Raw genomic sequence first — 27,995 nt, 5'->3', positions numbered from 1 at the left:
TTGTTTTTGCCATAAACTTTCCCAAATTTCTGGTCAACTTGTTAAATGGAGATTAAAATAAGCCCGATATTGAAATTGGTCTCTAAAACCTATTTTCTGCCTTTTCCTCCCCCTCCCCTCCCAAATATTTTCTTACACTCACATACATTGTATCAATTTTGAGTGACATGGTGTAGTGGCCCTGTTAATCCACTCATTATCTTTTTTATTGTACTATATCTTAAGGTATTTTTTTCCCCCCTTTTTGGTTTTGTTTTATTTCTACGTATTACATTGTATCAACTAAAACACATTCTCTAGATCAGAACCTTGAGGCCAAATTTAAGGATCAAGCAGAGTCAAGACTAAAGATGCAACAAAGCTTGCAAGTTATCTTGGTTGCACAATTTTGAATTTTAGAATTTGGATTCTAGATCTACACCACCCCCCTTTTATGAAGCTACGTTAGCGTTTCTTATTGCCGACTGCGGCCTTAAAAGTTCGACACTCATAGGAATTCTTTGAGCGTCTGAGCTTTCGCCGCCACGGTCGGCGATAAAAAATGCTAACGCAGCTTCATAAAAGGGGGAGTTAATTAAGCACCTTTCCAAAATCTGTGATTAAGGCAAGTTACATAGGGGACAGTTAGACAATGGTGCGCCTCCATTCAGGTGCCCCAAGGACACATAGTAGGAACCTATAATACAGTGTGCCCACAGAAACACTCCTTGATTTTAAATGGTTACAAAATCCAAACTTATTGGAATATGTTTATAAGTAAGATGACGGCAAATACAAGTCCCAAAAAGCACAGTTAGCAAGATCTTACACAATCGCTTGCAATGTCACCCTTATAAGCTGCAATTGGTGCAGAAGTTACAATCTTCAGACAATGCAACGTGACAAAATGGCCCCCGAGATCACCGGACATGACCGTTTGTGAGTTTTTCCTTTGGGGGTACGAGAAAGACAGAGTGTACGTACCTCCACTACCCGCAACTATGGATGATCTGCAGGAACACATCACTGAAGCTATAAACGCGATCACGCCAGATATGCTTTGGAGAGTCTGGTCCGAGCTCGATTAGCGCATCGATGTTTGCCGAGTAACAGGTGGGACGCACATCGAGTGTATGTAATCAACATATGAAACTTTTTGAGTTGATGAAACTGTAGCCTCAAAGGTGAAAGAATATCCCTATAAATGTTGGTTTTGTAACCATTTAAAATCAAGGAGCGGTTTTGTGGGCACCTTGTATAACAACACCTGGGTGCCAAGTACCATTATATATTCTCATATCAGTGCACCTAATACCGTATTTTCACGCATATAACGCGTGCGTTATAAACGATTTTACAAACCGTGCATAACCATGCGCGTTATAGGCGTGAGCGCGTTCTACAACATTTTTTTTACATAGTTCACCCCCCCCGACGTCCGATTCACTTCGTAGGTCCGCTCGCACCCCCACCCCGAAGGACCGCTCACACTCGCACCCCGAAGAACCGCTTGCACCCCCACAGCCTCCCCCCCCCCCACCCCATCATGGAGATGCTCCTACCCTGCTGCTTCCTCTGCCGGCGGTCCTGGCCCTTCTGTGAGCCCTGCGTCTGCTGCTTCCTCTTCCGGCGGTCCCGGCCCTTCTGTGAGCCTTCTGACATCATAGAAAGGGCAGGACCACCGGAAGAGGAAGCAGCGCAGGCGCAGGGCTCACAGAAGGGCCGGGTAAATGCTCGGACGCTCATAGAATTCTCATGAGCATCGGAGAACTTACCACGCCCGCCCACCTTAAAAATCTCTAACGCAGCTTGATATAAGGGAGGTTTATTTGTTTTATGTATTAGGATTTATTTATTGCCTTTTTGAAGAAATTCATTCAAGAGGTATACAGTAGGGAATAAGCTGAACATAGACAGTAGACAATAATAATGTGTACTGTTATTTCAATAATTTTAGTGCTGTAACTATTACAGCAGAAAAAATATTCAACAGTGATAGAATAGAATTGCTAATCAATGCGATGGATGTGCTTGGTTTTGAGTGAAAATGAACTCAAAACGCACCTCTGTAGTCGACAAGCAAACACGCATGTCATCATCCACCGTCTGCAGTCATTCTCTCTTTTTAAAAAAAATTATGGCTCCTTTTACAAAGCCGCACTAGGACCTAACTTGCCGCACGTGCTAGCCGTTACCGCCTCCTTTTGAGCAGGTGGTAGATTTCCGGCTAGCGTGCACTATAGCGCACATGCAATAAAACCGCTAGCGGGGCTTTGTAAAAGACGACCTTAATTTCTGTCGGAGCCGAAAATCCAAGTTTGCAAAGATAAGAAGATTCAAATGGTAACAAAGCCTTGATTGCTTTGCTGCTCAAGTTAGGACAACTATTGCATAAAAAATAAAAGTAAAATGACTTGTTAGTTTTCAAGGACCAATCAACAAAGAATGATGCTTGTCTGGGCGGTTGTATCCTTAAGCACACAGAGGCTCATAACATTGACAGACTCTTGCATACATGATGTACATGTCATCTATTCTAATGTATACTTATGAAGGGAAATCTTTTATGGCACATCCGGAATCTCTTCGGGGCATACACAGTTTGAGAGACACTGGCTTACGTCATTGTTCTTGGGGGCACTTTTTGTGTTTCCTTGCTGATGATACAGGAAATTATATGCCCTGGGCATAAGTAGCACAATTCCAGTGCTGTGCAAGTAAACTGATATGCCCGGTGACGGGACTAAATCGCACAAGACAATGGCGCGCCGACAACTGAGCGCAGACAACTGAGCGCAAGGTTGATGGCGTGCCGAAGAAAAGCACTATTTTAAAGGGCTCCGACGGGGTGTATGGGGGGGAAACCCCCCACTTTACTTAACACACATCGCGCTGCCGTTGTGGGGGGGGTTTGGGGGGGTTGTAAACCCCCACATTATACTTAAAACTGAACTTTTTCCCTAAAAAACAGGCAAAAAGTTCGGTTTCAAGTATAATGAGGGGGGTTACTACCCCCCAAACCCCCCACAATGCCAGCACGATGTCTGTTAAGTAAAGTAGGGGGGTTCCCCACCAACACCCCCCCGTCGGAACCCTTTAAAATAGTGCTTTTCTTCGGCACGCCGTCAACCTTGCGCTCAGTTGTCTGCGCTCAGTTGTTGGCGCGCCGTTGTCTGGCGCGATTTTGTCTATGAACCGATATGCCCACTCTCTGTCTTTTATACATTTTCAGGAATCTGAGATTTGACCCTTTGGCTCTGTGACAATAGTTTAGAACCAAACTGGTTTACACAGTGTGAAGGCTGGCACGTCTTGATCTTGTCTCTGCATATTCAAAAATACCTCTAATTCTAGGACGGGGAGAAGTATTTTGATAGTCCTCAGGTCAGGAATGATTTCGTCTTGATTTCTCTCTTGTTTAATGTGATCCTGAGCGAGATTGCAGGAGAATTTATGCATAGCAGGACAGATTGCAGTTGACATTTTCCGTGGAAGCATCAATGAATATTCAGCAGAGTAAAAGATGCTTGTGGCTGACTAGACAGCTGGTTCAACAGCAACCAGATGGCTAAAGGTTTAGACCCAGACTTTGGTGCCTGATTCTATTCCAATAGTTGAAGACGCGACATCTCTCATGCTAGTAGGGGCATACCTGTAGCCGTGATTTTGATGCCCAAATTCAAATTTTAGTCACCCAAGATATTCTATATATGACGCCCACAGATTTAGCACCAACTAGAATGTTGCTTAATGCAGTTCTATAAAAGGTACGCATTAAAGCGCCAGTGCATCGCATAACTTTTAGGCGCGCCCATTAGGCCAAGGAAATCCAGCCAAATCCCTGCGCCTATCTTGCATGCATATTCAGTGTATTCTATAACCGTGCATATAAATTTTAGGAATGCCCACAATCTATCCATGCTTTTCCCCGTAGAGAATGACACGGTGACAAAATTCATCACCGTTCCCATCCCCCTGGGAAACCACATAAAGATAGGACTAACTTTTATGGGGTTCTGTTTATGTGACTATTTGCCCTTCTCTGGCCAAGCGCTTACTCCGCCCTGGAATGCCTGGAAAATCGCCGATTTTGAGATCGGTGCTTACCAGTTATTTTCAGTGGCGGTAACCAGTTACGTGCTGCTGAAAATAAGTGGTTAGCCCCTAATGGACGATTTAATTAGGAGCCGTTTCTGGCTGGTTATATTGTGTTGATTTTTAAACCCTTAGGTGCCACACTGGCACTTTCATGGGTAAATGTGCACCAGTAATTCTACACATTTACATGCACCAGGGGTGTGCAAATGCAAGCACCATTTATCGAATTGCCCTTCATGAGAATTGCACTGTAACTATCCCAACATAAGATACTTGGATTAGTGGCATGGTTGTGTAGTGCGCCTCCCGTCCATCCTGCCTGCCTGTTATTTCATTCCAGGAGAAGGAAGCAGCTGCTTTTTGTGTACAGTGGAAATAACTCTGCTACATATAAATATTCAAAACTGTATCATGATCACCAGAGCCGTAACCAACAATGTGCAGCCGTGCAGGGTACAAGCAATGGGGGGGGGGAGGGGGGCAGACCACCCTAGGTGCCATCTTGGTGGAGGCGCCGGCAGCTCTCCCCACCCTCCCTCTTTGAATCTTCATCAGCGCAACCAACTTCTCCAGCCTGCTGTTCATGCCGGCTTGGCTCCCTTCTGAAATCACTTCCTGGTCACAGGGCCAGGAAGTGACATCAGAGGGAAAGCCAGCGCGAGCAGCATCCTGGAGAAACTGCTTGCACTGGTAAAGATTTAAAGAGGTACAGGGGGAAGGGAGGGCACGAGTGTGGTGTGAGGGGCGGAGAAGGAGGAGGGGGAGTACCACTGTGCCCCGGGCACCTCCTATCCTTGCTATGCCACTTGGTACAAGGGAAGCTGCGATGTCAAGCTTGCGGCCAATACATTGGCTTCAGTTGCTGGTGCAAACTACAGTGGGCAGTGCAGAAATGCCCATTGCAGCACCGTTTCTTTTGTTAAGGATTTCACTCTTAACGAACGCTAACACTTCACCCTAGGAGGATGAGGCTTGGGGAAACAGCTTCTGTTTTTAAAATCAGCGTCTTTTAAACATTATTTTAACACAGCCTTTGCCTTCCGAGGTCAGTATAGGAAAGCAGCTGTGCACGTGCAGGGTAAATTTTACAAACCGTGCGCTAACAATGGTGCAGATTCCCCGGCCCTTGCTATTGAATATGTGATATTGAACTAGCACTGCAACTGGTAGAGGAAGGACTTCTGCGCTCAGAGGGAACACTAGTCACAGCATTTTTGGCCATTTTTAGCCCCCAGACTGCCCTTGACTTTTACATGAAATGGACTCATTCGTGGGAATATAAGGCATCTAGATCTTTCAGGGGGGAATTCATCAAGCAGCATTAAGTCTTTAAGTTGTGGTAAATGGCCCTTACCATGACTTAAACCAGTGTTCTTCAACCATCAGTCCATGGACCAGTGCCGGTCCACAGAAATGTCCTGCCGGTCCACAAGGCCAGCACGTGCATCAGGCCCAAAACAGTGTTCTTCAACCGCCGGTCCACGGTGCGATCGATGCGGCGTTATCTTCGAGCCAGCTCCCTCTTCCTCACTGATTCAGTGCACAAAGCTCCTACGGGCATCCTGCGCCTGAACCGCAACGTCAGAGGGAAGGCTTCCAGATGAGGCACTGGACATGCAAGGTGCAATTAGCACTATTATGGGGGCGGGGTCTGGGGTGGAGAATGGGTAGAGATAGGCGGGATCTGGCCCACGACTTAGCCCAGTGTTCTTCAACCGCCGGTCCATGGACCGATGCCGGTCCACAGAATAATTCTTTTATTTCTGCCGGTCCATAGGTGTAAAAAGGTTGAAAAACACTGACTTAAACAGCACTAATGCTGCAGGGCCAAAAATAGTGTGGCAATATGTTTTGCATCTCATTACTATACAACTTGCCTAAAGTGACTTGCAGTGATATACTGCAAGTTATGTTAGGGTGGAAGAACAATGTTAAAATAACCCCGGCTCTGCTCCTGGGCTGCTCGGATAAAGTTAGTCCGTCCTGTATGGTATATGCCTATTTTTCGTTGTTTGTTTCAATTTTAGATTTTATTGTACAACGCTTTGAAATTTTATATTAGACATTTAATCAAATTTTTATAAACTATACCTCTTCCCATGACCCTCCCCCCCTCCCCCCCATGTAGGCCTCTGCCCCATGGTCTGCCCCACCCATGTAAATCCCCCCACAGCCCGCCCTCCCCAAGTATATCCTCTCAGGCCACAACACCCCCTTGTAAACCCCCCCTGCCCCCCACCAAACCTTCCTGGTGTCTTCCTTTACAATCTATGGTGGTCTAGAGCAATGTTCCTCAACTCGATCCTGGAGTACCCCCTTGCCAGTCAGGTTTTCAAGCTATCCACAATGAATGTGCATGAAAGAAATTTGCATATAATGGAGGCAGTGCATGCAAATCAAGTTTATGCAAATTCAATGTGGCTATCCCAAAAACCTGACTGGCAAGGGGGTACTCCAGGACTGAGTTGAGGAACACTGGTCTAGAGGGGATCCGGGGAGGTGGGGGCCAGGAGCTATGCCCCATCCTTACACAGAAGGAAATATAATCCTTAGCAGTTGTGAGGCCACATCTGGAGTCTAGGCCATTGGTGAGGCCACACTTGGAGTATTGTGTTCAGTTTTGGAGGCTGTATCTGGCGAAGGATATAAAAAGTGGTCCAGAGGAAGGCGGCAAAAATGGTAATGGGTTTGAACCAAAAGAGGTACTAGAAGAGACTGGAAGACCTAAACATGTATACTGTAGAGGAGAGGAGGAACAGGGGAGATATGATACAGACATTTAAATTCTTGAAAGGTATTAATATAGCACCAAATCTTTTCCAGAGATGACGGGTCATTCACACCCCAGGTTATAACGGTGGTTAAATCTGAAATATACTCCCCTTCAACACTGCACCCAACTCCCTCAGGGGCACATGTGTTGCCAGGTTGCGAGGATGGAAGAGAAGTGGCATAAAGGGGAAAAAGGTGACAGAGGGAAATGATGCCCGTTTGTCCCTTTGCTATTTTTCTAGTCACAGAGCTGGTTGACTTACGTGCTGGAATAAGCAGGAGCGACTTTGCATCAACCTGAGCTCTGTTCAGCAGCTCGATGAACTTCTGCCACCTGTACAAGAAGATGTTTCACAATGAAACACAACTCAAGACAGCCCAGAACAAAACTGCATTAGTCCCAGACAAGTCACTGGTTGACACTGACCTTCCCAGTTCTTACAACTCTATGCAAGAGACATGCACCAACCCTGGGACATCAATCAGTGTCCGTAATGATACACAATGGATTTACATGGGCGAAATGCTATGTAGGTTTAAATTACAATTTAATGTACGTCAGGATATGACCATATTATATTTGAAGCCTACAATAAGTTTGGTTCTGCCAGATTTGAGCAAAATTTGTGGGAATGTTATTTCCTTTTTTGCTGGTGTCCGGGGGGTGGGCTGGGCGGTCTGTCAAGGGTTGGGGGGAGGTTGTCCGGCAGGAGGGAGTGGGCATCCCTCCTGCCGATGAAGAGCGCAATCGCTTGGGGGGGGGGTTGTTTGTCCGGCAGGAGTGATTGGGCATACCTGCTGCCGCAATCGTTATGGGTGTAGGGGGCGGGTTGCCTGGGCCGCTGAGCGGATCGCGGCAGCCGTGATCTGCTCAGCAACCCAATTCGGAACTTATACCTGTTTTGAATTTGTCTAAGTCAAAATGTATAAGTTCCGTCGGGCAACCTGTCAAACCTTTTTGATTATGGCTGCCAGATGACTAAGTCTAGGTCAGTCCCCCTCCTGCCCTATCCACTCCTCCAAAAATGCCCCTTTTCGCTCTGGGCGTTCAGAGGCAGTGAAAAGGATGATACTTGGATGACCTGTCTTTTTGATCGTTCAAATACTGACTTAGGCCAGGTTTTGGACTTTTTAAAATTTATTAAGCCTAACTAAGAAAAACCTCCACAGACTCCAACGGATTCAGAATGCCGCGGCCAAGCTCATCTTCGCTAAAAGTAAATTTGACCATGTCTCCCCGCTCCTGGCCAAGCTCCACTGGCTTCCGATAATCGCCAGGGTCCACTATAAATGCGCCTGTTTAACTTTCAAAATCCTATATGGTATCCTCCCTCCCTTTATCCCTCTTTCTTGGAATTCCTCAAACCCTAATACCACCAGATCCTCCCACAAATTAAAACTATCCTTCCCCTCGCTAAAAGGCATTTCCCACACAGGAAAGCTAGGGACCTCCCTCCACTTCAAAATCACTGAGCTCTGGAACAACCTTACCTCCCCTCTTCGGAACTTGAGCTTTCTCCAAGTTTTCCGCAAACATCTGAAAACCTGGCTTTTCTCAAAAAATGTAAGTCTCCCTTCAACTTAGGAATCGAGGAAACTCTTATATCTTGGCATCCCAAGTCCTCTAAATTTTCTTCACACTTCTACCTCTAACCCTCTGTTGTAGTTCCTTCCTATTTCTCCTACTGTAAACCGCGTCGAGCTCTACGAACGTGGAGATGATGCGGTATACAAACCTAAGATTAGATTAGATTAGATTATTATGAGCCCCATAATCATCTAGATACAATTTGTAATTCTGTTTTCAGTGTGCAAGGCCCTTCTCTGTGGAATCATCTACTGAATTTTTTTTACATTAGAGGAGTGGCCTAGTGGTTAGGGCCCAGCCTCAGCACACTGAGGTTATAGGTTCAAGCCCGGCACTCCGTGTGACTCCGAGCAAGTCACCAACGCTCCATTGCCCCAGGTACATTAGTCAGATTGTGAGACCACCAGCACAGATACCTGAATGTTAACCACTTAGGTTATAAGCAGTGTATAAATGCCTTAAATAAATTAATCATACCTATTGTTTAAGAGACACCTAGAGGCATTTTTGTTTAAGGATGTGAAGTGGCAATGTGGTGGCTCAGGTGATGGGTGGTTTGGGATGAGCACGTAGTAAAATATTCTTTTTGAAAATCTTTATCCAAAAATGATTTTATTTACCTCTTTTAACTCTCTTTTATATTACATGATGATCAAATTGCTATGTCAGTATTGCCTAATACTGGCATATCAATTTTTAAATAAACTATAAACTGTAAATTGCAAATTTGATCAGACTGAGGTTTATGCATGTTAAAATCTGAAAACACACTGGCATTTCAAACATTTTTTTGCACATAGGACCTGTTTGCAAAATAATTTGCAACAGTCTTTTTATAAGTAGTAAATTTTACCATGTAGTCAGCGACATTCAAAAACACTTAGCTAAAATTCTGAGTTAAAAAGCTGTAGCAATACGATAGTAAGCGAACATAAGAATTGCTATACTGGGACAGACAGAAGTTCCATCAAGTCCAGTATCCTGTTTCCAACAGTGGCCAACCCAGGTCTCAAACACCTGGCAGAAACCCAAATAGTAGCAACATTCCAGAGCTGAGATTATGATGTTATAATGCCTCATTCCACCAATGCCTAAGAGCCAAACTCATCAGCGATGTCACAATGGCATGATTATCCTATGATTGACTCACTTAAGAACATAAGAATTGCCGTAATGGGACAGACCAAAGGTCCATCAAGTCCAGTATTCTGTTTCCAACAGTGGCTAAAATCCAGGTCCCAAGTAACTAGCTACTATACATCCCAAGTAGTAAAACAGATTTTATGCTGCTTATCCTAGAAATAAGCAGTGGATTTCCCTAGGCCATCTCAATAATGGCCTATGAATTTCTCTTTTAGGAAATTATCCAAGCCTTTTTAAAACCCTGCTAAGCTAACTGATTTCACCACATTCTCCGGCAATGAATTCCAGAGTTTAATTACACATTGTGTGAAGAAACATTTTTTTCCAGTTCGTTTTATATCTACTACTTAGTAGCTTCATCGCATAAATTCAGGAAACAGTGAAAACCGAAATGTACAAACATCTATGCATGTCCATTTTCACAAGGTAACTATTCCTCAAGAGATGTAGGTTTTTTTCTTTTCAGTAGCCTCAGGAGCTCTTGCTTATATGGGTGGCAAACATTTGCAAATGAGCCAGATAATCTAAGGAACATTCCACAGGGTAGTACATTGGAGTTTGTGAGCAAAATGTAAACTTACCGTATTTTCCCGTTTTCATTCAGACTGTTGCTATTAAGTACAGCTTCAAACAGGGAATGAGGAACAATCAACCCATGCTTCTGACAGACAGTTTCTATCTAGTAAGAAAAGAAATTTTAAATGTTTTGAATGAGAAAGGAAAGAAGTGGTCTGGTTTTAAGAGTGATAGGCAGGAATCGGGTCCTCATTCCCATAATGAAACCCCTTGTCGACCTTGTGGGGCATTTTCAATAGGACGTCTAAGTCTGAGTTTGGACGTTTTGAGAAAGACGTCCAGAAATCCAGTAGAGAAAATGTTCATTTTCAAAACTGCAAGACATCTTATGGTATTTTTTTAAAATGACCTATGTAGACATTTTGGCCCTTAGTACATCTGTCTTTTTTGGCTATTCTCAAATATAAAGACGTCCACATGAAAAACACACAACTACTTCAACAGCTTTTAGGCTTGCAAGTGTCTGATATCTCTAGGTGTCATATAAGCATTTTTTTTTTTTGTTCCTGGAGGGAGTCCCAGAAAAAAATAGAGTTACAGTAGGATTTAGGAAATTATTTAAAACTCATTTATTTGATAAACAAGAATGTTGATTTTTATTAACTTTATGTTTATAATGGTGCTTTTATTAGGTTATTTTATTATCCTTCTTTTTTAATTAAATGTTGTATTTAACTGAGGTAATTAACAGCTGGATGTTCGAAATTGTATTTTAACTATGTTGTATTAATTTGTTGTATTAGATGCAGTGTGTACGAGATTATATTTTTTTAACTGAAATGTCTCAATTTTTTCTGTTGTGAACCGCCTAGAACTACTGGTAGGGCGGTATACAAGAAAATAAATTATTAATTATTATTATTATTAATTAAAAACAAGCTTCTCGGATGTTCAAGCAGCCAGCATTCTTAGCAAACTGTTCACAGATAGCTGAGCACAGCAGAGGGGTAGTCTAAGAGGTATTGTAGTGAATGTCACATAAAAGGTCCAAGACAAAGATATCACTATAACCTGCTTAAATTGTATGGTGAGCCCTCTAAAGCCCACACTTAGGCACCTGCAGTTATGCAAGCTCTATGGCTAGAGTAATTGTAGGCATGCAAACGTCAGGTGAACCAATGACTGGTTATAATAGTATTCTATAACCAAATCTGAGTGCCCAGATAGCACCATCGGGGCACATAAAAGAAGTGCCCTCTTCTAGAATTGTCTCCATAGGGGGTAACGCTATACCCCGTGCCATATTGGCATACATTCTGTAAAAGAAAGTAGGTGTTATGTTAGTGTGACCCCCTCCCCTATAGGATGCCTCCGCTACAGAGAAGGTAGAAGACTGTTCGAGGAATCACTGAGAGAGAGAGAGAGAAAAAAAGAGTGTATGTGTGTGTGTGTATGCAGAAGAGTTTAAGTGGGAGGAGTTGGAGGACCCTGACCTGAGTGAGAGGGAGCAGTAGTGTATCAAAGGTTTGTGCTATGAGACAGCAGGGCTTTTAGTTATCCTGATCTCTCGCCAGAGCCCTAATTACAGAGGGAGACTCCTGGAAGTGCTGTCAGCCTGTAGGGTGCGAGTCCAAGTAGGTTTGTTCAGCTTGTTAAGGAAAGAAAAGTGGCCCCAGGCTGAGGGTGAGACACAGAGTGGCTCACAAAGAGTTAATTCAGAGGGAAACTGCACCCCATGGCGTAGTGGTGCCCCTCCCCTCTGCCCCGCCCCTTTTCAAGCTTGCATCAGTGTCAGCTCACCCATTGACATCATTTCCTAGGCGTGGGACCCAGAAGTGATGTCAGAGAGAGTGCCGATGCCGAAGCGGGCAGCAATGTTGCTCACACAGGAGCAGTAATGAAGGTATGGGGGAAGACAAGGGGTGTGCACGGCAGGGGGAGGGAAGAGAGGAGGAGTGTGCCGGCGCCCCTTGCAAGGCAATGCCTAGGGTGAACCACCTCCTCCTTACTACGCCATTGCCTGCACCCGAGGGTTGATACCAGGAGGGTCAGAGACAGGATACCCATCTCTGTGGGGTAAATGAGAGTGTGAGTGACTCTGAATACAGCAAAGCCCTGTAGTGGGAAGATAGCGTGGGCCTGGGCTGAGGAGCAAGGGTTAGAACCCGGAGCAGCTTAGCGCAAGTACAAAAGGAACTGGGAACACAATGAGGGAAGGTCAACATGACCTTGTACCTGGACTATAATCAAAGATGAGAATCAAGAGACTTTTGTAAATAGTTTGCAAGTTGAAACTGTACCTAAAGTTTCATCTAAAGTTTATAAGCATCAATTTTCCATTAGGCCCAGCTTGATTTTTTTTCAGTTAAGTGAAGGTTTGCATAGAGTGAGCCATTGAACCCCAGGGAAAACTGTCTTTTGGCCCTGGCCTGCACCCTGCTAAAAAAAAAACAGTTTTTTTTTGTATGTTCTGGTTGTGGGAAGCTGACCTGATGAGTTAGACTGTGCGAGTGAGAACACGGTTACATTAATATTCTGTATCTATGCATGTATGTGCTTAGGCCCAAGCCCTTATGCAGCCATAGAGCTGGCATAAATAGGTGCACCTATGTTCCAGAGATATGTGTAGAACTTAGAGCAGGGGTGCCCAAAAGGTCGATCGTGATTGACCAGTAGATCACAAAGGCAACGGGAGTCGATGCCTTTGCGTTCTCCCTGTTCTTTGACTTCTAACAGGCCAGATTGCAGAAGTGCCGGGCACACCAACCTTTCCCCCTCCCCCGACATCAATTCTGACATTGGAGAGGAAGTTCCAGATCTTCCTCTCCGACGTCAGAATTGACTTGGGGGTGGGGGAAGGCTGCTGGCTGTTACAGCATCAGGGAACATGGAGAACTCAGCGGCAACGGCGGCATCTGGGGTCTGATCCCAGATGGCGGTGGCGGCTTGGGGAGACAGAAAGACAGGGACAGAAAGAAAGAAAGGGGGGACAGGGAGACAGAAAGAAAGGGGCAGGGAGAGAGAAAGAAGAACAGAAAGGGGAGGGGGCATGGAGTGACGAAGAAAAAGTTGGGGGAGGGAATGGAGTGTGGTAGGGGGCGGCAGGGAAAGAGAAAGAAAAAGTTGGACAGTCAGAAGAAGAAAGTGCAACCAGAGACTCATGAAATCACCAGGCAAAGGTAGGAAAATTGATTTTATTTTCAATTTAGTGATCTGCTGTCTGTATTTTGCACTATGGCCCTCTTTTACTAAACTGCAGTAGCGGATTTTAGCGCAGGGAACCTATGAGCATCGAGAGCAGCGCGGGGCGTTCAGTACAGCTCCCTGCGCTAAAAAACGCTATCATGGTTTAGTAAAAAGGGAGGGGGTATATTTGTCTATTTTTGTATAGTTGTTACTAAGGTGACGTTACACATTTTAAAGTCATCTGCCTTGATATCTTTGAAAAAAAACAACAGAATATAAATGATAATTAACATTTTCTCTGCATACAGTGTGCTTTGTGTTTTTAATAATTTTATTGTTGGTAGATCCTTTTGACTTGGTCATTTTAAAAGTACCCCAGACACAGAGTATTCAGGTAAATGGGCACCCATAGCCAGACTCCACCCATGTAAACGCCCACCTGCAAACTTCAGTAGTTGGAACCCAAGCACAGTACCGGGTAGAGCTTTGGATTCTTGCCCAGAACTAGCTAAGAAGAAAAAATAAAAGATTTAAATTGAATCAGGTTGGGCAGACTGGATGGACCATTCGGGTCTTTATCTGCCATCATCTACTATGTTAATCTTTCCACAACTCAAGGACAATCCAATGATGGAAACTACTCCTCCGCCTGCGATGTTTGAAGGAAGGCTCTCTTCGAGACCACCTTTGAGTTTCAGGGGCCCAGAATCTGGAACAACCTCTTGGGCAACCTTTGACAAACACCCACATGCTTCCAATTCAAGAACTCACTTTTTTTCCTTAATGCATTGACCCATTCCTATGCAGTCCCCTGGCATGATATCTTTCATGCATTTTCTATATAATATCTATATCTCTCTAGCAATTCTAATATTGTGTAAGCCGCAATGATTCCTAACTGGCATTTGTGGGATACAAGAGTTGATATGGTATGGTATATTAGCGATATAAGTGTTACCACTGATAATTTTCCTTTGATCTCTCTCAATATGGTGGACTAAATAATAAATGCTCTTTTTCTTTCTGTAATTTTTTTGTTGTTGTTTCCTTGAATTTATGGATCTGTTTCAAGTTATAGTTATACTTGAATGTAACATAAGAAAAATGATATAAATAAAGAATTAAAAAAAGAGATATATGTAGAGTTACAGAATAGCGCCTAGGTGCACAAATACATCCATATGTCATTATTCTAACCATTTAATGCAAGCAATTGCCATATAAACGTTAGCACCCAATTCATAGACTTTCCCCCATATTGTGTAACAGTAGAGATTGTACTGGGATGCCAAACGTTCTTTCCGCAGGGAAAATTCCATATAAATTTACTTTCTTTGGTAGCAAATATTCATTTGTAGATAACTAAGTAAAATGGCTGCTGATGTAAGGGGATGTGTACCTTATTCAATAAAGACTTGTTTTGCCCTTTGATACAAAGAGGAAAAATGTGCTGGTGAATACAGACCGCTAAATCCCGCTGTTGTGAAAGAAGTGTGCGTTCTCTCAATTTGTTACTTTCTGACCTCAAGACATATTTACCTCGCCGTGTGGAAGGAGACCAGAGGAGGATCTGTCTCTAGTCTGGAAAGTCTCCTTGATTTTTTCTACGTTCAGAAGCCCCTCCTGCTCTCTGAGAACTTCCTTCAAAATCCAGGATATTTCCTCGTCTTTAGCCGAAAAGCTAGAATGCCGGTCACGACAAAGAGGTCACAAAAGGTGGCTTTTAGTGTACAAGCGTAAAGCCAAGTCCACTTACTGAAGATTGCTTTAGATTGCAGTCTGTGATTTAAGAAGTACACATTTTCCCCCCTCATTCTGGAACTTAGGCCCAGATCGGCGAGCAAAGATTGTATATTAGTAGTAACGTGAATGTAAATGTCTTTCGTGTAAAGAAAATGCCCAAGAAATGGAGAAAAAGAACTATCAAGCAAACCTTTTTTGATGATCCACTGAAGCCCGACTGTCCACAGGGAGACCAGAGGCGAGCGTCTTACTAATCTGTGTTTTGCTCGACAAAGATAACCTCAAAAACCAAAGCACTTTTTCATAGTTTACCTGGAAGAAAGAGAAATACAGTCATACAATGCAATGACCAATTTAATGCCCCCCCCCAAAAAAAAAAAATAAATAAAACAACAACCAAGAACAGTTCCATTAAACCTTGTGCCTTCAAAGTTCATCATTTTCAGCCAAATCTGAATCCAGACTGCCCTTTGGACTTAACACCCACCTTTTCCTAAGGCCTGCTTCCTAACTGTTCTCTTACTCCAGTACATTTCAGTGAAAAAACCCCCACATCTCTCCTGTCTCATCACTCCTTATCTGTCCTCAGGGACTGGCTCTTGTGTTCACCTCTCCTAATAAGCCAAGCCAGACGGAAAGATCCGGCATTATTAGAGCTTGTCATTATGAACTTTGTAAATACTTCTCCAAAGTGTTGTGAAACACACTGAAATCTTTAAGACTTGGCTAAATCACAAGTCTACAGCAACCCGAACCAGGTAGTGTAGAGAGGTAATAGGTGTCTCAAGCGCTCACAGCTATAAGCCCGACATTCGTTTCAAGGCTAATGACTACAAAGTGAGCTATCATCGGTCCCATACCCTCTCTCCTTAAGTGATTTTTAAGTTTTTATACTTTTAAATAATTTAGTGATCTTAATTTCTTATGCAATACTCTCCCATTACGGTATATAATCATGAAGTACTTAGCTTCAATATATTTTCTTAACGACGGAAGATCTCCGTTTCGCTCCTATCACTTTTAAAAGGGCTTCATCAGGGAAAGCGCCGAAAGCAGCACTGTCTCTTACTCCAGTACATTTCAGTGAAAAAAACCCCACATCTCTCCCGTCTCATCACTCCTTAACTGTCCTCAGGGACTGGCTCTTGTGTTCACCTCTCCTAATAAACCATGCCAGACGGAAAGATCCGGCATTATTAGAGCTTGTCATTATGAACTTTGTGCAAAACTTTTGTCAGTTCAGAAGGTAAGTATGGGCTCCTTTTATCAAGCTGCGCATGCGGGGTTAACTAGATTACTGCAACGCCATCTACTTAAATCTATCAAAAAAAGTATTCTAAGACTCCAGCTAATCCAGAATACTGCAGCCAAACTGATCTTCTCAAAACGCAAGTCTGACCATGCCTCCCCACTCCTTGCCAAACTTCATTGGCTTCCAATAATCTCCAGAATCCATTTCAAATGTTCCTGCCTGGCTTTCAAGATCATTCACGGCATCCTGCCTCCTCTTATCCCACTGTCTTTCAACTCCTCCAGAACTGCCCAAAGGCTTAAACTAGCCTTCCCCTCTCCACGCGGCATCCACTATTCAGGCAAACTGGGAAAATCCCTTCTCTTCAAAATCACAGGTCTTTGGAACGACCTCACCACCCCGTTGTGGAACCTGAACTTCCTTCAGTTATTCCGCAAACAACTGAAAACCTGGCTTTTCAGCAAATTGTAGCTCTATCCTTCCCCCCTTTCTCTCCCCCCTTCTACACATAAGTTCATGTAATCCTTTTTCTTCTTCTCTACCCACTATTTAAGTTCTTGTAAACCGTATCGAGCTCCATTCTCATGGAGATGATGCGGTATATAAACTTAAGGTTTAGATTAGATTAGATTAACACGCGTGACATTTCATCACACGTTAACCTCCGCGCTGGCCTACAACTACCGCCTGCTCAAGAGAAGGCGGTCGTGGCTAGCGTGGCTTGATAAAAGGAGCCCTATGTTAACTTAACCTAGCATAAGTTTTTATTTATACACCGCGTAAATGCCTTTTGGTTCAAGGCAGTGAACAACAAAAATACATCAAGGACAATTGTTAACATTAAAGACAGATTAAACCATACCACGTCACATAGATATTACCTGTCTGCCCCAGACGGGATCACAATCTATGCTTAGTAGCCTAATATATATTTACTAGTATTTTAGCCCGTTACATTAATGGGTGCTAGAATATATGTCTGTCTGTCTTTATTTCTGTCTCTCTCTCCCTCCCGCTGATTTTCTTTCTGTCTGTCTCTGTCCCTGGCCCCCTTTGTCTGTCTGTCTTTCTGTGTATCTCCCTGCCCCTGTGTCTTTCTTCTTTTCTTTCTGTCTCCCTTCCTCCCGCTGTCTGTCTGTCTGTCTTTCTATCTATCTGTCTTTCTCCCTGCCTCCTATGCAGCAGCATTTCTCTCCCACCACTTCCCTGTGCAGCAGCCAAAACAGCATTCCCTCCCCCTCCATTTCCCTCCCCCCACACCACTTCCCTGTGCAGCAGCAGTAGCGTTTCTTCTATCCCCCTTTCCCTTCCCGAGGTCTGTCCGGCTCCCTGAGTCCCTTACCACCCCCCCCTCCCCTTCCCTTCCCGCAGTCTCGACTACGAACTTGACGATTCCAGCAGCATGTGCAGCAGTCTTCACACACTGCTTTGGGCCCTTCTACTGCCCTGATTTACTCTGGCACGTCTCTGATGACATCATTAGAGACGCGGCAGAGCAAATCAGGGCAAAAGAAGGGCCCGAAGCAGTGTGTGAAGACTGCTGCACACCCTGCTGGAATTGCCAGGTTCGTAGTCGGGACCGCGGGAAGGGAAGAGGGAGGCGGCAAAGGACTTGGGTCCCGGGCGGCAGGGTCAGCGCAAGAGCCGAGGCGGAAAGTTGCTGGGCTCCTCGGGTCTGTCACAGAAGCTGGGCCGGCTCCGTTTCTCGATTCGTCCCGGGGAGGGGGGGGGGGGCAGCAGGCGCTCTTTGTGCCCCAGCCCTTCGGAGGGTGCATGTGAGTAGCCGGGAGGCCTAGGCGGTGACAGGGGCTGCGGCGGCTGTCTCCGAGTGACACCAACTCTCGCTTCTGTCACTCCCGGACCGCTGCCCCGCGCCCTCTGACAACTATGGTACACTTTTATTTTCCCCCTCTCTGGCTGCCTCTAGATGTCCCGCCGCCGAATGCGCCTGTCGCGTCTCTAGCGCACCTTTGGATACGTAGTAAGTGCGCATGCGCACTCTTGTCAGCACATCCCAACAGGTCAGATCTCAGGGAACACGCGATGAGAGTGCACATGCACGTTTAGCGTTTTATTATTATAGATATCATAGAAGAAGAAAATATGTAAATGGTAGGAACTCTGTGCATATAATAAGCGCAGGTCCAGGAAGTGACGGCGCGACAGCAGATTGGAGGGGTTGCTGCTCGCACCAGGAATATTACAGAGGTACGGGGGAAGGGAAACAGCGCGCACATGCTGCACTAGGAGGGGTGGTAAAGGAGCAGGGTTGGGGGGGGGTTGGAGAGGAGAACCAAGACAGCGCCCTGGGTGAACTGCCCCCTCACCACCCCCCCCTCTTACTATGCCACTGTACACAGCCACTGGCTAAAAGCAACGTCAGACTTTGCGCCTACATGAATAGTCTCAAAAATCCCCCCCCACCCTGAAGAGTTTCTAGAGGACTATACCAGTTCTGAATCTTTTGTCTCAGTAAATCTCTCCAGAAGCAGCTTGACAGTTGGCAAGTGGAGAGGGAGCTGATTCTTCAAGAAGAGGTGGTTAAGCTGCGACTCGGGAAGAAATCCGGACAAGGTGGGGTCCAGAGCTCTGATCTCTGCCTGAAGGTCATCGATTGCCTTTGCTCTGAAAGACTGCAGCCGGAGTTCATTTCCGACAGCAGTGAGAAGAATATCGTCGTCACTGGCTGGGCCAGGCAGAGTCCGATAGGCATCCTGGCAGAGACATACAATGCAAGTCTTAATTTCTCATGGTCGATCTCCCACTCTGTCCTCAAGCAAGCAAGCAAAACACAATAAATCTAGCTTCTAATTGTTAACATGCATTGCTTGATTGATACATATTTGAAGGCTGTGATGGACAAAATATGACTAGGGTTACCAGACGTCTGGAAAAACCCAGACATGTCCTGTTTTTAGAGGACTGTCCGGGTACCCGGAGGGATTTTCAAAACCCGGTAGTTTGTCCAGGTTTTGGAAGTCCCCGAGCTGAGGGCCATATCTGGAGGCTTTCTGCGCTTGCGTGTAAGTCAATGTGATGAAGTCATATGCACATGCGTGTGATGTCATCACGTCAATGTCCACGCATGTGCAGAGGGCCTCCAGATGTGGCCCTCAGCTCGGGCACGTAGACCGGAGGTTTGTGTACGGCGGAGCCGGGGCAGGGCCAGGTGTCCTTTTTTTACAGAGGAAATCTGGCAGCCCTAGAAATGATAGTCACATCTCTCAAAGCAGTTGTAAGGGGAGGAGATTTTCAAAGGTTTAAGCATTTTTTTTCCCTCCTATCTTTATCTTGACAGACATCTGCTTAGTGGACTGAATATCGACACTAACTGGATAGCTCCACACACTTCCCTCACGGAGCACCCTAAAGCTATATGGATGCTACTCATATCGGGGCGATCTGCAGGGATTTTCAGCAGCATTGTCCGGATAATGCTGCTTAAAATTGTTTATTGACTCTTGGTGCTGCAACCTGGATAAGTGCTTTTCAGTTATCTGACCAGTGTTTTCATAATACATGTTTTTGGTTGGAGAGAAAAGAGGCATTCTGGGAAGGAGAGATTGGAATCTACATGCACACATTTCAATTGGAAAAAACATTGGCATTGTGCTTTCAGGTGTAGTTTAATTCCAACTTCAATAAATATAGGAGTGTCCACTTTAAAAAAAATCCCATATAATATACTATCACAGAGTAAAGAAAATTTTTTCCTGAATCGGGCAGCACTATTGAGCAGTAATGGCGTACATTGGTAGCTAGGCACTCTAAATGAAACTTTACCCCAGAAGGGCCCTACTTCCATTAGCTTTTTCCCATAAGTATAAAACATTTGAGGCTGTTTGGAAACCAAAGACAGCAATATATGATTAGAGGTACCTGCTGCTGGCCTGGAAACATTCCCGCCTGTTGACTTGAGCGCTGAAATCCTATGGGTGGGTTCTTGTGGACGTGAATGTATGATAAAGTTTGATCCCCAGATGGGGCTGTGATGCATTGAATGTTTGGCCCTTTAAAAACCTTGGAAAACTGAAAGAAGAATCATCAGCAAAGAGACACAATAAAAATGGCCTACTACAGGACATGGATGTGCTAATCAAGTAGCTTGCCGACATTACTGACACACTTTTGTCTTCGGCGGTTTTGTCTATGAACCCTGAAAGGTGTCAGGTCAAAAGCGCGCCGAGACAAAGGCGCGTGCAGACAACTGAGCGCAACGCGGAGGCGCACGCCGAAGAAAATGACTGTTTTAAAGGGCTCAGACAGGGGGTGTGGGGGGGGGACCCCCTCACTTTACTTTATACAGATCACGCCGCGTTGTGGGGGGTTTGGGGGGTTGTAACCCCCCACATTTTACTGAAAACTTCACTTTTTCCCTAAAAAACTGGGAAACAGTTAAGTTTCCAGTATAATGAGGGTGGTTACAACCCCCAAGCCCCCCCCAACGCCGCCGCGATCTGTATTAAGTAAAGTGGGGGGGGGAGTTCCCCAACAAAACCCCCCGTCAGAGCCCCTAAAAACACTCTTTTTCTTCGGCGCGCGCTTCCGTCTTGCGCTCAGTTGTCGGCGCGCGCCTTTGTCTTTGGCGGTTTTGTCTATGAACCAACTGAAAAGCAGGTTCATGACATGGGAGTGCTTGGTACCTCCTAAATAGAAAACGCTAAGGGCAAGATTCTATAAACGGCGCTTATTTTAGGCCCCGATTGTGGACACCTAGCAACGCATAACTAAAATCTACTCGCAACCTAAATTATTTTAATTAGCTTATATGGCAAGGTAATTGAGAGTGCCATTGAACTGATATTGAAGTGGTCTGACCCAGTAAGGCTATTCTTATGTTCTTATGTTGATCATTCTGTGTTAGCGCACACACATTCAAAAATTAGCATGGGATGCCTGATCACACTCTGTGGTAAGCCCTTTTTTTTGCTGAAGTAAGCATATACCCGGAAGTTTAATGCCGGAGTCCAGACATTCAGAAGTCAAAAAAAAAAAAATCACTCAATAGGTGTAATAGTGAAATTAATACTTCTAGAACACACACTTAGAATTCAAAAATATGCTCGGAGACAGGAAGGCAACAACATGGAGTCGTAGCCCCGAGAGAAAATGGCCTCACCACCCAATCATTGCATATTGTAAATTCCAGTGGAAAACAAAATTCTTTGCTGCCAACTAGCATAGAAAAAGTTCTTATACTTTGAACAGTCACAAGCAATCACTTAGCTTGATCAAAGGTTCCGACGGGGCCCGTTTCGATCCTGCGTCAGGGAACCAAATGGAGCACTCGGCAAAACTCTCAAAAAGTGGTGGCGTCTCAAAAAATTCAAGTTTCATTCATACATACGAGCCTCCTCCGCTGGAGAACTCACTGGAATTTACAATATGCAATGATTGGGTGGTGAGGCCATTTTCTCTCGGGGCTGCGGCTCCACGTTGTTGCCTTCGTGTCTCTGTGCATATTTTTGAATTCTAAGTGTGTGTTCTAGAAGTATTAATTTCACTAGTACACCTATCGAGTGATTTTTTGACTTCTGTACGTTTCCCTTTAACCACTCTTCTTAGTAGAGTACCAGTTTTCTGGTTTCCCCCATATATATTTGGGCGGACTCCAGACATTGTTAGGCACGGAACGTCAAGGGATAACACTGGCAGACATCAGCAAAACGCCGATTGTCATTGGCAGAATATCGAGCCTAAGCTGGTTGCAGGCACCAGTTACAGAATTGTCCCCTTAGGGTCTAATTTCTAACAGCAGGCTATTTCACAAAATACACCCATCACCAAAACTGCTCTCACTGTCAAGCAGACCATCCCTCATGTTTTCACCAAATTTCAAACCAGCCTGGTCAAGCCCAGCGGCAGCCTTTCTAAACCACTGCGCGAGTTGCACCGTCTCTTCAGCTGACATTTCGCAAATAGCCTTGGCGCTGATTTTAGAGCTCCAGCCCGGGGTTCCACACATCCAAGGGGGCTCCAACAGCCTCCTGAATGAGCCCCGCAGACTTTAAACACCAAGGCAACTCAATGGAATTGAATGTCTTCCTTGCAACGTCCCAGATTGCATTCCACTTAGCTGCTGTAAGGGATGTGTGTTTCATCCTAGTTGGACACCCTGTCATCACTTTGAGAAAAGAATTTAAGGAACAAGATGTCACACCATATCAGTTCCCAAATGATGGTTTGTTATGAAACACTCCCATGTGTTTCAAAGGCTGGATTGGCTGACACATTGCCTTTAATTCTGTAAAGAATCAGTTGTGTGTACAGTCTGTTTATTTATAAATATACATTTTCCTATTCCACTATAAACTTCCTAACAAATTCTGTTGGATTAAATATTTCAGATATATTTTTCCATCCGTTTTATTTCTTCTTCCACCAATTCAAGGGTAATAGTGCGATGACACAGGATACAAAAGGGCTCCTTCTTGGCGCACGCAGGATTTTTAGCATGCGCTAAACCCGTGCTATGCTTCTAGAACTAACACCAGTTCAATGTTGGCGTTATGGTCTAGCGCACGCTATTCCACGCGTTAAAGCCCTAACGCACCTTTGTAAAAGGAGCCCAAAATGTTCTTTTTTTTTGCACAATTATGGCTTCTAAATTTTGTTATGTGCAAGGAAATCAAACAAGCAACTTCTCGTAGCGATAAAGAAAAACCTAGATTTTCTACACAGAAAGAATGAAACACATCCAAGTTTATTTTTAGTTTAATATACCAACCATCTACGTGTATCTGGTCAGTTTACAATGCTAAAAGTATAAAAATAAAATGTATGGCGAGGTAAAAGAAAAATTACAGACTAAGGGCCTTTTCTATCAAACTGTACTAGTGAGCTGCGCTGCTCCCAATGCTCATAGAGTTCCTCTCTGCGCTAAACACTGCTAGCGCAGTTTGATAGAAGAGGCCCAAAGACAGGGCTGCCCAAGTCCGGTCCTCGAGATCCACTGGCAGGCCAGGTTTTCAGAATATCCACAATGAATATGCATGAGAGAGATTTGCATATCAAGAAGGTAGTGCAGGCAAATCTTTCTCATGCATATCCATTGTGGATATCCTGAAAACCTAGCCTGCCAGTAGATCTCGAGGACCGGACTTGGGCAGCCCTGCCCTAAGACATTGACATGAGAGGAGTTGGGGGGAGGAGGAAAGTTGATCAACAGATCAACATTTTCCACAGCTAGTCCAAACCCACAGTGAAAAATATTCCCCCTATTTACACTGCTATCATGCAAGGGATGGTGATATGAGACAGTTGTTTTCTTGATTGGACGTCTGTAAAGATTCTTCCCTAATTCCTGCACAGTGCTTGCATTATCTTCCTTATACCAGGAAGACGATTTCTATGGGCCTGATAATCTGTTGGCATTTAAACCCGAATAGTCAATGCTGGGCCGGGCTTTGACTATGAATATCCAGTGTGGTGTGGTGAGAGAAGTGCTGGCAAACCTTTTGGGCTTCTTGCCCATAATTTGAGCGGATACCATGCTAAGAGCATGCTCAGTGGCTTCAGATCCCTTCCAGATGCTGGAGACACCAGGAGAATGACCCTGCATTTGTGGAAAGGAAGAATGAGAGCCAAGTTTATTGCACCTAAACCAATCATGTATTAAATGACTCAGAGCTGAGGCTGGTCCAAGTACAAAGTGGCTTTACTCACAAGAGTTGCAGGACTTCTGATTTACATTTCTGTCAACGTGTAGGCTGTGAATATTTTTATTTGAGGAAGAAGACAAATAGCATAGCCATACAGTTTATTAAGCCTGAATTTTGGGTAAATCAAACAGGAAAATGCCTCTCCATTTTAATCTTTACTGTGTGGTGTGAAAGAAGTATAGCACCCAGTGGTGTAATAAGGAGGGGGGGTGGGGAATAGACCGTCCTGGGCAACATCACCTCTCCTCCTCTCCACCCCCATGATGGTGAAGAGCTCTTTGGCTCTTCACCATCATGAGCAGCATCTCCAACCTGCTGTTTGCGCTGGCCTCAGCTCTCCCTCTGAAGTCACTTCCTGGTTGTGGGACCAGGAAGTGATGTCAGAGGGAGAGCCAAGGCCGGAAGGGAAGGCGTGTGCATGGCGGGGGACAGGGAAGAAGCAGTGGGATGCCTCCTACCCTCATTAAGCCACGGATGGCACCCACACACTCAAGTCTTACTGCAACAGCTACATAAAAATATCTTAGAGCTCCAAGAATATAAGAATAGCCATACTGGGTCAGACCAATGCCCATTTAGCTCTGTATCCTGTTTCCACAGTGACCATTCCAAGTCAGAGGTACCTGGCAGAAACCTAAACAGTAGCAACAGAAAAAAAAATAACCTGTTCCGAGCCCAATGGGGAGAACGTGAGAGAAATCAACACCCCGTTAATAATAAGCCAAGGTAATTTGGAAATTTTCTCTTGGTTTTAATTGTATCCATAGCCTTAATCACTCAAGACCTTTCCTCGAAGGGATTGCGAACACTTGTAGGAATGCTGCCAATATATACAACTTGCTTTGTCTTCTAAAAAAACAGGCTGTTCCCCACTTACTTGTGCAAACGTCTGCCCTTTGCGTTTGCCTCTGTCCTGCGGTTCGTAACCTTGGTCATTCTTGACGCTCTCTTTGCGCAGGTTTGGAGGATCTACAGAACTTCCCTCCCCGTGCCATTTGACATGGGCTACCTGTTCTGCTGGAGGGTTTTTTTTCACCAACTCTTTTGCTATGCTGTGAAAATAAAGGGAGATTAAAAGACAATGATCGAAAACTGCGCAGGTGGATTGCAAAACTCTTCTTGATATAATATAAAAGTGACCTTCACTATTTTTCCAGTAGGTATGAGCGTTGCTGTTGTCATCGGGCAACGTGAATGGCTCAAAGGCCACAGCTATCCTGGTTGTTTCTCCTTCTGATGATCTGATCAGCCCAGCTGCTTAGACACATTTAACGTGACTGGTAACTTAAATAAAACCTACTCCTCCACACTCTCTCTTTCCCTAATCTCTCCCCTGCCCACCCACACACACATATTCACTATGGATGGCTCCCAGCCCATCACCCCCACATGTTCTTCTTAGCTCCTCTCCATAAGGCTAAACTTATATACAATGGGGGAAAGACAAGCTCTAATTCCCAATTCTTGTCCAATCCCCCTCAGCTATCCTCATCCCAATCCCCAATTCTCTTGATTTTAGATTAACTCATCCTTCTTCCCATTTGTAAAGGTATTCCACCCAAATTGTTTTCCCCTGCACCCCAATCTCTGACTAGATACTTCCTTTTAATTCAAACCATCTTGGTTCTCTTCCAATTGCAATTTGTATCCCAGAAATTACTTTTTCTGTTCTCCTTATATCTCATACACTCATTGTATGTAACTTGTTGTAAACCGCTTTGAACTTATGGTATAGCGGTATATAAGAAATCAAATTATTATTATTATTAATAATGTTAAACAGGAAATGACATACATCAATAAAAACCCTAGGAGTATCAAGCTTACATTTTAGGTTTTTCCACGAGATATTTGATATATTTGCTTCCAACGATCTTTACAATTATTTCGGGCGTTGCATCAGTTCCAAATGGAACATCCATGGTTGACGAAATGTTTTGACAGCCAGAAAGTCAAGGACCCATGCCAGTATCCAGATAAGGTTAAATCCAATTTCCCTTTAAAGACTTATTGCAGGCTACATTCCACGGGCAAATGCCCTTCTGTTGCTATAAAGAATACAAATGCTAACAAGTTTATATGAATGACTTAACAGGAGAGGTTGTTATGCAAAACATGCAACTCAAATTAATTCACCTGCAGGTTAATTTAGAAGAGCACCCCAAAGGCTACATTTGTAATTCCTAGTTAAACAGCTACCCACAGTATGCAACGGTACATACAAGATACCGGGATTGGTACGTTGCAAATTGTTAGTTTTACTAACCTGGGCTCCCTAAGCTCCAACAAGCTCAAAGCTATCTTCAGTACTCTATCAATCTTTACAAAAATAGGCATAAAAAAGATTCCTATTTAGTAATTTGCATGCTATACAAACTCTAATTCTGCAGCATTAAGCCATTAACAGAGTCACTTCAATTAATTATATTTAGTGTACCTGATTGCTAGGGCTCTGAAAAACTGGGGCAAGGTGGCAGAACCTCTCAATGCAATGGTTAATGAAGGTATTGGGTTTCTTGAAGATCCATTTTACTAATGCATTTTTTGGGACAATATTCAAGCAGCAGCACTTGATCAGTCGTTCTCATCAGCGCCTAGGGACATCCGATCTTCAGATCCTACCGTACCTCAAAGGGTTTGCAAAGCACTCCGGCTACCAGGTTGCAGCTTTTAGAGGGAATCCGGATGTCAAGGGCGCATTTGCCAGATTTACTTGGGCTCGAACGAAGTCATTGGCTGCGATTGGGAGGCGGAGTCAAAGAAGCACCATCCTGACCAATCGTCTTCTCCAGAGTGCTGGGGAGGCGGGCTTTCGGTGGTTGCTAGGGACGCTGTCGCCGGTTGTCAGGCGGATACTGAGAGTGGAGCGGGGCCAAATGCAATAATTTACCTTGAACGTCCGGCTGCAAAAGCAAGAACAGAGAATTGTCGCATCAGAATTCTTTCGCTTTGTAACACTGTCATGGCGGAACTCATGATCCTTCCAAGTTTAATTCTTGCTGGTTATCCCCACTCCCCTTCCGACAGGAAAAAATAAAAATAAAAGAAATGGTATTCCTGTAAAAACATTTTGGGAGATGATCATGGCTTGGTTAGAGAGTGACCAAACTTTCATAGGTTTTCTAGAGAGATGATGGCGGCAGAGGCACCCAAGATCAGGTTATTTTGCAAATGCTGAAAAAGAGGGGATATTTAAAATGAGTTTGGGTTTTGGTGTTTTTTTGTGTGTGGGGTTTTTTTTTTTTTATTGTATGTGGAGAATTTTCAATTCTCTGTTCTTCAGCCCTGGCTATTCCATAAGGTAAAGGACCTTTCACAAGTCCTATTATTGCATCTCCTAGCCTTTGGAGGCTTGCCTAGGTTATATAAATCCTGGTTATTACCTTCCATTTTCCATTTTGGAAACTGAAACGTGCATCCATCCACATTAGAACTATTCTGTTCTTAGGAAGTCAAAATAATACGATAATATATACCGTATTCAATATTTCAGGAGTGTGTGAACTTTAGTTAATGTTGGGCCTCATGTTCACTGAGACAAATCAGAGCCATTGTGGACCGATTCTGTTCTGACATGTTCAAATTCTAAAATCTGCAGAACATTGCCCCAGGTACATTAGATACCTTGTAAGCCCACCGGGACAGACAGGGAAAAATGCTTGAGGAGCTGAACAAATCTGTGTAAACGGTTCTGAACTCCCTCGGGAGAACGGTATAGAAAATTGAATAAATAAATAATTAGTATTTTTATAGGGTGCTGTATAATGATCCTGATTGTTGAGTTTAATGATCAAAATCTTTGGCTGCAGGCTAGAGGTCTGAAAATTAACTCAGGTGGTGTATAAGGTTGAATGCTTGCCTAAGGTGCTCACCAACCTTGCACCAGCTGTGAAAGTATTCAAAATAGTGCCAACCCTCAAAATACAAGTGCAGTTACAAGTCTATTGGAATGATCAGATAGATCAGTCACTAGTCTATTGGAACCTTCATCTCTCAACATTCTACTCCTCTCCCTCGTGATCTCGCAGATTGATTACTGCAATTCCCTATATCAAGT

At 44.3% G+C, this 27,995-nt stretch overlaps 1 protein-coding gene across 1 annotated transcript in view; it reads right to left on the bottom strand.

Annotated features, from left to right (window-relative positions):
• Nucleotides 1-26,609, bottom strand: part of C12H1orf87 (chromosome 12 C1orf87 homolog) — a 38,143-nt gene extending 11,534 nt beyond the window's left edge. The window contains exons 1-9 of the mRNA XM_033915263.1: nucleotides 26,376-26,609; nucleotides 25,766-25,986; nucleotides 24,816-24,990; nucleotides 20,157-20,306; nucleotides 18,728-18,991; nucleotides 15,216-15,337; nucleotides 14,822-14,963; nucleotides 10,162-10,259; nucleotides 7,113-7,183 (exon numbers count right to left, since the gene is read on the bottom strand). Coding sequence (XP_033771154.1) covers nucleotides 7,113-7,183; nucleotides 10,162-10,259; nucleotides 14,822-14,963; nucleotides 15,216-15,337; nucleotides 18,728-18,991; nucleotides 20,157-20,306; nucleotides 24,816-24,990; nucleotides 25,766-25,860 — 1,117 coding nt within the window. The 5' untranslated portion in view covers nucleotides 25,861-25,986; nucleotides 26,376-26,609. The remainder of the gene's footprint in view (nucleotides 1-7,112; nucleotides 7,184-10,161; nucleotides 10,260-14,821; nucleotides 14,964-15,215; nucleotides 15,338-18,727; nucleotides 18,992-20,156; nucleotides 20,307-24,815; nucleotides 24,991-25,765; nucleotides 25,987-26,375) is intronic.
• Between the last annotated feature and the right edge of the window lie 1,386 nt (nucleotides 26,610-27,995).

The sequence above is a fragment of the Geotrypetes seraphini genome, chromosome 12 (assembly GCF_902459505.1).
Source record: "Geotrypetes seraphini chromosome 12, aGeoSer1.1, whole genome shotgun sequence".
Taxonomy (NCBI): domain Eukaryota; kingdom Metazoa; phylum Chordata; class Amphibia; order Gymnophiona; family Dermophiidae; genus Geotrypetes; species Geotrypetes seraphini.
Note: the sequence above shows the minus strand (reverse complement) of the source record. Positions and strands in the feature narration are given on the sequence as shown.